The sequence below is a fragment of the Coturnix japonica genome, chromosome 9 (assembly GCF_054131305.1).
Source record: "Coturnix japonica strain WE chromosome 9, WE-NBRP24, whole genome shotgun sequence".
NCBI classification, from domain to species: domain Eukaryota; kingdom Metazoa; phylum Chordata; class Aves; order Galliformes; family Phasianidae; genus Coturnix; species Coturnix japonica.
In genome coordinates, this window is record NC_140671.1 from 1,027,420 (window position 1) to 1,039,155 (window position 11,736).

The 11,736-nt window shown below is 42.3% G+C and overlaps 1 protein-coding gene across 6 annotated transcripts; it reads left to right on the forward strand.

Annotated features, from left to right (window-relative positions):
• The first annotated feature begins 18 nt into the window (after positions 1-18).
• TANGO2 (transport and golgi organization 2 homolog) lies at positions 19-11,097 on the forward strand. Of its 6 annotated transcripts, XR_014949056.1 has the most exons (10): positions 1,003-1,083; positions 3,189-3,306; positions 5,745-5,833; positions 6,565-6,684; positions 6,855-6,969; positions 8,608-8,678; positions 9,603-9,756; positions 9,864-9,968; positions 10,078-10,312; positions 10,607-11,097. XR_014949056.1 is itself a non-coding variant. In XM_085555555.1 (9 exons), the coding sequence occupies exons 3-9, from the start codon at positions 5,841-5,843 to the stop codon at positions 10,196-10,198; spliced, it is 720 nt and encodes a 239-aa protein (XP_085411681.1). In that variant the 5' UTR covers positions 19-283; positions 3,189-3,306; positions 5,745-5,840; the 3' UTR covers positions 10,199-11,097. The 6 variants fall into 6 exon arrangements, 5 of the variants coding, with proteins under 5 accessions (XP_085411681.1, XP_015733107.2, XP_085411679.1 ...); XM_085555555.1 differs by lacking the exon at positions 1,003-1,083 and adding an exon at positions 19-283 and having other exon boundaries at positions 5,745-5,874; positions 10,078-11,097; XM_015877621.3 differs by lacking the exon at positions 1,003-1,083 and adding an exon at positions 19-283 and having other exon boundaries at positions 10,078-11,097.
• Positions 11,098-11,736: the final 639 nt, after the last annotated feature.

Consider the following 11,736-nt stretch of genomic DNA (forward strand, 5'->3'; position numbering starts at 1 on the left):
CCCTCGGCGGCTGACGGCGGGAGGTTCCTCAGGGCCGCTGAGCGCTCGGAGCTCACACAGCTCGTCCGGTGCGGGCCGAGGGACGGGCTGTGACGGGCTGTGACGGGCCGGGCCGAGAGCTCGTCCGCTTCCATTGGGCCGGGATGATTTAATGCCGCGTCAGGTGGCTCCGTCACGTGAGCTGCCCGTCCAGCCGGCCCTGAAGGTCTCGTCACCGCCTACAGATGGGGATGGCGACACGGAGCCGCTGCTCAGTGCTGACAGGATGCTGGAGCTGCGCCCGGTGCGTCCCACGTAACGTACTGCAGGGGGTACGAGGCAGGACAGAGTTATAACAGACATCAGAGTTATAACAGACATCAGAGTTATATCAGACATCAGAGTTATATCAGACATCAGAGTTATATCAGACATCACGGCCGCTTCTCTTGGTTTCTGTGAGCAGCTCGGAGGCCCCGGACAGTGTCTGAACGGGAATCGCTGCTGGGACGGGGGCACGGAACAAGCCTTGTTGCCGGGCAGCGCTGCCGTCCCTTCTCAGGGCTGTGGGGACGATGCGGGTCGCGCTGTGGCACTGAAGGCAGGGCCGGCTGCCGACCGCCACAGTTCTGCTTTCCAGATGAGAGGTTTCGCCTCAGAGACCACATTGCACACTCGTACACCCCTAGAAGGTCTTTTCTTTCCATTAACGTTTAATCTCTTGTGTATACGGTGTTTATTACTCGTAGAGAAGAGCAATCGCGGCCTTTCCGCCCTTCCTTTGGAGGCATTCCCACATAACACTCCTCATTCACAACTTCCATTCCCGCGGTGGAATCGTACACACTGTGCAGTGAAAGCCGGGCTCACCTGCGCGCCAACCGCCCTCAGCGCCCACCCTGAGGGGCGCGGGATACAGCCAATGGCGGCTCGAGGAGGAGAGGCGGGGGAGCCGTTGTCCAATAGCGCGCGGGGGGCGGGGCTTCCTCAGGTAATGAGGGCGGGCACGGCCTGCAGCTCGCCGTGCTGCCGGAAGTGGCGCTGCCGGGCGGTGTGTTGTGTGAGCTGTGTGCGCTGTGTGCGCTGTGTCCTCCGCGCCCGCCGGTGAGTGCGGCCATACGCGGCCTCGGGGGGTGTGTTCCCGATCCCACCGCCCCGGGGCTCGTTACCCGCGGCTGTCCCGGCACGGTGTCCCTTTGGGGCCCCCTTTGAGGCCGCTGGGCTGTAGTTATACGCGTTTCAGCTGTCGCTGTACTGAGTGTGCCGTTTTCCTTATCGCTGTAAGCTTCCTGCTGTAAGCCAGGCAGCTAAAAGTTATCTAGTGTGTTTCTGTGGCTGAAAACTGTGTGTGTGCTGAAATAGATCATGAGTGGGTATGGTATGGTATGGTATGGTATGGTATGGTATGGTATGGTATGGTATGGTATGGTATGGTATGGTGGGCTCTGCAGAGCATTTGTGCTGTCTGCTTACTTGTGTCTCCTGAGAGCAAGGAATGGAGGATTGTTTCTGTGTCTGGTTCCTCCCTAGAAGTGAGGAAACTAAAGCTGGTGTGTTTGTGTGATGGGAGGAGGAAATCCAGAGCGGGCCCTGGGCCTGCAGGGCGAGAAAATGAGACACAGAAGTAAAGACTAGGTGATGTCTGAGGCCATCAGTCAGCAGTTGTTCCTTACGTGTTATGTTCTTTAATCTCAGCATTCTTGTTTGCACTGCTGCCTTCTGCAGTGCAGGTGCTCACTCACACAGTGAGGTTACCAGCCCTGTGTTCCTCATGAGCAGTGTTTGCACACAGCAGCCTGAGAGCTGCCATGGCAGCATCCATCTCTTCCCTCTCCTCTGTACCTCATTTCAGCCCTGCTACCTGTGCTGTGATCCAGCTGCTGTACTTTGCTGGTTGCAAGTGGGGGGGGGAAAAAGTCACTTCTTTAAAAAAGCAATCAACCATCTCTTCTTTTCATCGTCTCATAGTTTGGTATGGAGAACTCGTTGCCATACTGAAAGAATATCCATCCAGTGTTGTTCTTTTGTGAGCTTCTGAGGAATATGGTGCTCAGTTTCCTGTAAACAAATTGGAAAGAAGCAGAAAACCAGTTTAGACTCTGACTGTGAGTTATTGTTGTGCTACATAACCTGTCGCAATGGAGTGACTAATGATCTTCAGGCTGTCTTTCAGACCTGGTTCAGTTGAGAGGCGTTTAGATTGCTGTGCTAACTGACATTGTTTATGACACTTCGTTTGGGAAAACAAAATACATAACAAATGACTTCATTTTTCAAAGGCTGCTGCTGGGAGATCTTAAGGGTGAGGTGGTTTTATGCCAAATTGAGAATGGATTGCTTCTCATCAGCCAGATGATGGTGCAGCCCTATGAAAAGAACATCCACAATCTATCACGATTTGGTCTCCTGTTCCTCCTCTAACCACTGCTTTCTCTTAGTGGTCTCCACTTGAGCTTTTAGCAGAACATTAGAGCTGGTAAAACAGCACACTGCTGTGTGACTGAGGACAGCAGCACAGTGTAAGAATGGCAGTTATTTCAATGTCAGTTCCAATCCAGCAATGCCCTTTGGAGCAGAATGCTTAATTATGGTGTGTTTGTTGGTTTTTGTCAGGCTGGTTTGTGAGTGTTAGGCGTAAGTTGGATAGCAGGCTGGAAACAAAGAAATAGAGGAGATTGTTGCCATCATTTCATGCTTGAAAACTGTTGGCCCGTTGACGAGGAATAATAAAACTGGTTGTTATGGAAGCCCGTTATTTGGAGGGCAGAAAGTTTTTGCAGCGATTGCAACACCATCTTTTATGTGAGTGTAGACTTAAAAGAATGACACATGTGTGAAGGTGTTCAATTAAAAATCTCTTTAATCGTGTCTTTCTGCGTTGTCTGCTGTAACCAGCAGTAGCAGTGATTTCTTGTCAAACTGCGTATAAAGAAGTGTTGAGGTAATTGGAATGATATAAGAAAAGAGAACCAAGGTGAAGTCAGTGAGGCGAGAATGTGCAGTAAGGAGGGCAGCCACTAAAGTCTAAGAATGACTCTTCAGCTTCCGTGTTATATTTGCTTGGCTTTTTTATGTTGATAACCAAAACATATTTAAACCCGTTTTTCAGTAAGCGTGGATGTGAGCACTGCAGTCTGTAAGCCTGCCTGGAGGCGAGGTTCTCCTCCTGTGACCGGTGGCATAATAGATGATCTGTGTTTTCTCCGTAGGCTGTGACAGGATGACCTTGCGCTGAGCTTTGGGAGGAAAAACGCGACGCAATCATTCGTCAATGTGCATCATTCTGTTCAAATTTGATCCTCGGCCGGTTTCAAAAAACGCATACAGGTAAAGACAGCTCAGTGAGGCCTGTTCTGTGTTTGGGGTACGATTTCTTGTAGCCTGTGTTTGAATGGCAAACTCAGGAGTTGTTACTTGTTCAGCTGTACTTGTATAATGTCTCTCTTATGTTTTCTCCATGGGAGTACCTGAAGGGTTCTCAAAGGGTCACTTATGTTGTTTTGCACCTTGGTTGGAGGGCTCACCTCTAGTTATGGGCCTCTTGATGTTGATGTGTCATGTGGGGCAGGATGCATCCTTCATAAATTGCAATCTAGAGATCCAAAACCCTGCCTTCCCTTGTGTCCTAAAAGCTAAGGGGAATCATGTTTGATGGACCATCAATTGCTTAACTGATCTTAATTTTCTCATTACTTTTTTTTAAGCAAAGCCTTGCTCTGTACCTCTAATTAATGACTCTGACCAGCCGTGCGTGCTGGCAGCAAGCACTGTGCTGTTCTGTAGAATTACCTTTTTTTTTCCCCTTACTTTTTACTATAGTTTTTCACCTTTGTCTCAACTTCCTGGAGAACATAAATACCAGCTGGAGATGTTGCCCAGTGTTCCCATTTCCCTGAACAGTGTTTAGCTGTGAGATGTCTCTGTGCTGCTCTGCTGCTGAGCGTACTCCTCCTGGCAGCTCCTGTGTGTAACGTTGTCCTTGAGCTCTGTGTGTTCACTCTGAGCTCACGGAGCACTTCTCCCAACCCAGAGGGGGTTTCTCTGACTGCAGGCTTACGGGTATGTTTGTCCACCTCAATAAAGGCATCTACAATTACCTTACACTACCAATTACTTTGTTTCTCTTGGTGTCTAACCATTAAAAGTAGAAAAGATAAACTGGATTTCTTTGGCCAAACTAAAGAATGTTCTCCATAATGCTTGGGAGTATTTCCCATCCTAGAGACTTCAATACCCCAGCAGTACATATGGCCACTTCTTGTGGATGCCTCATTTAGCACAAAGCTGATCTACGTGCATTAATGAATGCCTGTCTTCCTGTATGTTTGCAGTTTACTATTCTGCCTTTGGTGTTTTCTCTGTGGGCCCATGAAGTAAAGCTCAGTGCGGTGTAACAAATGCCCTACTGTAGTCATTATTATTGTCAAAGTTACTATACTGCCATTATGTTATTCCAAACTATACTGTGTGCATCTTAGGAATAAATACATTTTAGACTTCAAAGCTATAATTGGAGTCTTTTTATGGAGCTGAATTTCATTGTATGGAATTGCTTTAATGGAATAATTTCTCATGTTTTTATCTGTCTCAACATTTAAATAAATCTTAATGAGTAAGCCCTAATGCAGTTAATTTCAGCTATAAAATAGCTGAACAGGCCTTTTGCGATTTATTAGATGCCAAGGGTCACTTCAGTAGCAATGCTTTTCAGTGTGATTATGTTCCACAGATGACTAAATGAGGATGCTTTGAGTGCACCAATCCTGTCTACCAGCCTTGTGCTAAACACCAAAATCTATATATGAAATGAGAGTTGGACTTTTTCCAGCATGGTCAAATATTTCCCACTTAATAGTATTTAGGAACCACAAACAAATAGTATTCACTTCACTAAGAAGAACTGGTCTTTTTCCTATGCCACTGGTATATGAACCACTTCACAGACACCATGCTGAGCTACGTCTCCAACACTGTGATGCCTCTTATGGTCCCGTTTCCCAATAAGGAACAGAGGAAGCCAGACAAAGTGGTGACAGAAAACATTCTGGGAGTTATTTCCTGCTTATGTGTCATTTAAGAACGGTCTTGTTTACGTGTTGTACGAAGGGTGGCAAAACACTTTGAGTACAGGTGACTGTGGGGTGCTCTCCCTACACCCAGATACTTCTTGACTGTTGCAGAAAAGCATGTTCTTCCCTTTGTATCTCTGTATTGTTGAGTGTGCTGTCTTCTCTTCGTTAATCAAATGGATTTCCATCAGGGTGGGCTTTGGAGGCTATCAGGTTGATCTCTGTGCTGGGTACTTTCAGATGAAGTATTGTATCTTTCTACCATGTAAACAGTGCTTTAATTGTTCAAGTTAAATTAAAAAAATACTGTGGTTGTGTGTCCCTAACTGAAGATAAAAAGCTTCTGATAAGCTTCCTGTAACCTGCGAGTTACCTTTAGAGTTCCTTGGGGGGTTTTTTTTGGTTGTTGTTTTTTTAAGCTTAAGGTGCTGGAGAATTCTAACATTGCTTTTCAGTCTTAACTTGATCTCTTGCTTTGCAAGTGTGTTTTTGTTCTTTGACATGGATGTGTGCCTTATTTATGCGCTGAGATGGACTTGTTAAGTGTCTTGGGCAGTGTGACAGAAGGCTGTGGTTAGCTGTCATTCAGCTTCTTTGCTGATAAAAGTGAGATGCTGAGATAAAACGTAGTTTAATACTTACTGTTATAAAATTCCTATTTCTATCTATGTACCTTGCTACTCTTGTGTTCTACAGGCTCATTCTAGCAGCTAATAGAGATGAGTTTTACAGCAGACCATCCAAATCAGCAGATTTTTGGGACAGCAGCAATGAAATCCTGAGCGGTACGTCATGTTCTTGTATTCCTTCTTGTCCTGTGTAGAAGGTGAGTTGTGCTGTTACTGTCTTATTTGCGGTTTAATATCATGTGGTGGTTTTCCTCCCAGTTCTCTTTTTAACTGGCTTCAGGCTGAGCAGTGCAAGGGAAATACAGTAACATGGTTGTCCATCACAAACAATTACTTGAGCTTTGGCAGATATGCTGAAGTGCTTTCTTAAATAGATGGAATTAGTTACTCTACAGACTCACTGTCTGCACTAGTGGCTGGAAATCATTAAAACTAACCTCAAGGAAGTGGCATCCTTCTCGTTTCTTATCAGTAATTTATAGGCCACATAGTGGTTTTAGTTATTGACCCATTAGTTTATTAGATTTTGTCTACCATCAGGTCAGTGAAATGTAGTTATGCAGTTGTCTGGTTTTCCTTTTTCCCTGTTTTTCAGAAACAGCAATGAAGCTTGGGTAGACAAAGCAATGCTTAGATCCAAGATAGCCAGCAGTGTTTGCGGAGTCACAGATGTTATTGTCACACATTGCATGTTGTTGTCATTGGCAGGGAGAGCTGTGAGGATAAATGACTCCCACTGCACTGCAGCTCCCTTTCTTCTCAAGCTCTGCCTGACATTCCACTGCTGTGCCAGACATTCTGGGTGCTGCTTCCCTTATGATGTAGTAATTTAAAAACAAAGAATTACCCCGGGAACTGAAGAGCCTAATTCTCACTTATTTTGTTAGGTCTGGATATGGAGGAGGGAAAAGAAGGTGGGACATGGCTGGGAATCAGTAAGAAAGGCAGGATGGCAGCCCTGACAAACTACATGCAGCCAACGACTGATAAAAATGCAAAAGGAAGAGGTACAAAGGAGCATTATCTATATTTTTTATTTTTCTGTTTATGAAGGAAAGTTTATTTTTTGCTTACTGTTACGTTCTATTGGTGCAATATATCTTCTGTGCTATTGCTTGTTTTACCAGGCCTTGTGGGTTAGTAAGCTGGTCAAGTTGCTCTTGTACTTCTTTCTTAGGTGCTCTTGTAACGAACTTCTTGACTTCAGATCTGGACTGTTACTCTTACTTGAAGAAAGTTTCAGTAGAAGGACATCTTTATAATGGATTTAATTTATTAGCAGCTGACTTGAAGTAAGTCTACAAACTTCAGCGTCACAGTGGAAAGATAGTAGTGAAGTACATATATTTGTTAGCACATGAATGTAATAATGTAGAAGCCTATCACAAGAAGAGCTCTCACTTCAGTTTCTTTTGCTTGTTGGCAGATAAGAGCCCAGTGTTAGCCCAGTTGTAATTACTTTTGTTTTTTCATCTTTCAAATTCTGGATGGCTACCTTGTATTGTAACTATTACTCACTATTGCTTGTATTGGTTTGCATTTATATTTTCTATATCCTTCAGGTATCCTGCCTTGAAAAAATAAACAGGAACAACCAAAAATCATATACTGGAAAATGACAAAGGAAATCCCATCCAAAAACTTGGAGTTGATGGTTTATTGCTTTTCCATGCAGTTTACATACAGCTACTCTAAGCTCAGGTTGTGGCTGCTGAGCCACAGTGACAGAGATCAGTACTGCAGCATTAGAACAGAAGTTGAATGCTGTGTCTTTGTGGGCTAGGCAAGCAAGTATCCCCCCATCCGACCTTTCATTTTTCCTGCTGGGTGACATGCTGTGGCAGGATTAGAACAGCTGAGAGCTGCTAAGCTGATATTAATGTCAGAGTTCCATCCTACCTCCCCTCTTTGATGCAAGTATAGTTGGTTGCTGTTTCCTTTCTACTGTTCTGTGTGGCTTTGTCGTTTCCGTAAGAAAGGCTTTTATTTCAAATTCTGCCTGACCATTTTTCATTTTTAAATTTACGGTGTTATGGTGGGAAAGTGAAATAAAACTCACAGATAACAGAAGTCTAAACTGAATTTATAAAGGCAGATATGCTGCCTGTAGAGATAAGAGTATTTCTGTGTTTTTCTGCTTTGAAACAAGCATGTAGTTGGTGCTTTCAGAACGATAATCTCTAAGCTTGTCAGGCAGCTCATGGTTGCTGCTCTGCTTTACGAAGTTTGTTATCCTACCAGAAACTTCACAGAAATTTTTCCTTTTCTATGCGTTACTTTTTACTGTGGTCAGAGGACTTGATTTCTTGTACTCCCCGCTGTGCTGCTTGGCTGCTTTTCATAGGTTGGGAGGCTATCAGTAACTTCAAAGGTAATGGAAGAATTGGTTTTACTATGTTTTTAAGAAGACAAGATACTCAACACGTTTAATGTAGTAAGCAGAAAATAGTTTTGATTTTCTTCATTTTAATTTAGCTATGTTTAATAATTGTAAAGTCTGTTTAGTATAATGATGTTAAAGTAGTTTTGATTGATGTTACTAAAACAACTCATATGTTACTATTTAGTTTGATTTTTATTAACTGCAAGTTTTGTGATGTTTTAAGTTCAAAGAATATTTCTTGTTTCAGGAGGTGGAGTCTGCTCATATTTACAGCATATCTGCCTGCTTTCTGTGCAGCACTTCTGGGTTTTACTGAATTGCACAACCATTGTGTTTAAAAATGTTTATGGTAACATTTGACAGTGGTGTGAAATACTGTTTCAGAGGAGGAGAGTAATTAAATTAATCAGTTAATCTCTGGGCTGCAGTATCAGAGCAGTAACATCAGAAACATCTTGCTGTGTTGGAGGATTGTGTGAAATTAGCATGTAATCAACTATAGAAGCTGATGGTTTTTCAAGGAGAAATTCTTGTTTGTATTTTTTAGTACCATCAAAGGAGACATAATTTGCTACTATGGAAACAAGGGAGGACCAGAACCTGTTTTCTTAAATCCTGGTAAGTTTACATCTAAAAGGTTGGAATATTACTCTGTTACTTTAAAGGAATCAGAATATAACCATATTGCTCCAGTATTTTGGCTGGTTAAGCATTGTCTTTGTTAACTCTCCTCGCATTCTTAAAAATAAATGCTTAAATTCATTTGCTAATACATCTCAGTAAAGAGTCAGTGGTTTGTAACAGCTTCTGTCCTTGTCAGTGTTCCAATCTCTGCTGCAATTACTGGAACATTACTTCATTATGATCAGGGGACAAAGGTCTGTCTTGAGGAATGGGATTTTCAAAGTCAGAGGTAACTTTTCTTACCTTGCAGATTTAAGGAGGTAATTTGACTGTGCCCTCCTAGGGACAGAGTTGGCTTTAAAAACTAATAAACTTTTATCTCTAAATCAGGTAAAGTGACTTTAAATATTTAAAATCTAGCCCTTTGCTTGCCAACTATATAGGAGACTCCAGTGTTCATCATCAAAAACCAACAGAAATGGACTGAGACATGGTTTATTTTGCTTGCTTTAAACAGTCAAAGCATTGCTGCCAATAGGCAAATAGTGATTGTACCAGTTATAGCATAAATTGTTGGGATCAGCTATTAGATTTTTATACAACTACAAGCACAAAACAGACTTTAACACAAGCAAAAATCTGGTCACTTTTTTATCGTGTTACCTCTGTACGATATGAGGCTGAATTTCATAAAGTACGAAGCTCAGAGGATTGGAATTGCTTTATAGAAATAAAGCCAACAATGTGTAGTGATTAAGAGTGATGTTGTATTTAGGCTCTGCAATACCCTCATGTTTCTGTTAGCATTGTGCTCTGGGCAGGAAATCTTTGGTATTTCATGAAAGTCTGTGAAAAGGTTAAGTTGTTTTATAGTTACATGACTTTTTTTTTCCCCCTTTGGTGCATGGGCATGTGTAGGAATATATGGACTGAGTAATTGTTTGCTGGATACACCATGGAAGAAACTACAGTATGGGAAACAGCTTTTCACAGAAGTCATCAACAGAAGTCAGGACCTTGCCAAAGAGGACTTGGTGCAGGAGCTCCTTGCAGTGATGAATAATCAAGAGCCGTAAGAAAACAATACTGAGAGGCCAGCTGCATAGAGAACAGCTTAGTGCAAGAGATTGTGTGATGGAGAATTAAAAAAAATAATAATTTCTTCTACAATTTTTTCAGTCAATTACCTGACCCTGCAATTGAAGACCAAGGGAAGGAATACATACGTCCCATACTGAACAAGTATGCAGCTGTGTGTGTTCGTTGCCCAGGTTATGGAACAAGGTAAAATTTCCTGCTGGACCCAAACGTATCTCAGTTCAAATGTATGTTGCCATAAATGTTAACTCTTTACTGAGTGTTTTATATTTCTTCTACCTTCATATTATATCAGGACAAACACTGTCCTCCTCATTGATTCAGAAGGAAACGTTACTTTCACGGAGCGCACCATGATCAACGAGGATGTCAGCCAGTGGAAAACAAGCACCTATGAATTCAAACTGCACGTGTAACAACTTTCCGTTTGAATGCATTGAAATGAAAGCAAGCTGTTAAGCTCCAGGAAATGTTTTCTGCCAGTCTCTGGAAGCCGAAAATAGCAAGAGAAGCAAAAGTTGTTTGAACAGGTCGTATAAGCCATCAATCTCACAAATCATTTGCTTAAAACCAAGTTTCTTACTGTTTTTACATTAAGTTGCAACTTTAAAACAAATTTCTGATGGTGTGGCTTTGCTTTATCATCTAAGTTTGAGAAATTGTGGAAAGTACCAGCAAAATACTGTGATTTGCTGAGAATACATGTAGCTTCCTGCAGAATCCATCTTCAGCAATTTTCACAGTCTACATTTTTCTCTAAAAATTAGGTTTTTTCGCACATGGAATTGAAAGGAAATCAGCTACAGTTCCATTTCTTTTCACAGATTCCTCAAATTTCTTTTCACTTGGATTGAACCAATACTGTATGATGCCTGAAACCAGTGTCTAGCAGTCCTAGAACATAAGATCAGAGGGATCGTGAGGCCACCCAGTGTAACAGCTGCTTCCAGGGTAAGGCTGTCCTTGCCCAACACACAACTCATGGCTTTTTTCTTTTAAGTATGTTTTAAAGAAATACTAAACTTGCATTCAGTTCAGAGGAAGAGAAATACTGTTCATGCTGGTGTGCATGAAGTGAATGTATGCTTTGTAGCATTAAGTGCTTTATTAATATGTAAAATCTTCACCGTGTTGTTCTGCCTGGAGAGGGTGGGGAGGGACAAATTCTTTGTTCTGTTTAGCTGCAAACAGCACAGCAGTAGATCGTAATACTCTCTAATCTAGTTTTAGAGCTAAGAAATTGTCACTGCTCAGTTGTATTCAGTAGAAGTTAAGGGTTGTTTATCTCTAAAAGGAATAAAATCCTGTACTGTGACATCTGGTTTCCTGATTATCTTGTTAGAAATATTGCAGTAGCAGTTGTTTATGCAACTGACTTACATATTTGCTTGAAGTATTTTGTAGCTCTTGAAAGCATTTTAGTCCTTATTTAATATAATCTGAATGGACGGGACTTCAGCATCCATTTGATACCCAGTGCACTCTTAAATATTCTCAGCAATGTGTACTGATCTACTTGTATGAAAACCTTATTGGTGAGCTTGTTCTTTGTGCCCTGTGCTGATGGCAGTGCGTGCTGATGGCAGTGAGGGGCTTCCCAAGCCTGTCCTCTAGTGACAGGAGATGTGTTCAGTGGGTATCTCAGCACAAAGCCTTTGATAGTCAGTGACTGATCAGATGGTGTAAACACAGTGATTCTGCTCTGGGAAGAAAAACCACGTCACTTTTCAGGTGTTAATTGAGATAGATTGAATAATAAGCTGAGAATGTGGAGCCACTAGTGCCGCTCCTTGTAGTACAACATTATAAGCGTTATAATGTGGTTGTTATAGTTTCCATCTGCTTAAAAACACATATTGCAAAATACCCACATCTGTTTTATACCTTACATTTCTTTTGTGCCTCAGTGATCAGTGCTTATAGTGTGTATTTAAAGACAAGCCGTACTAATTCT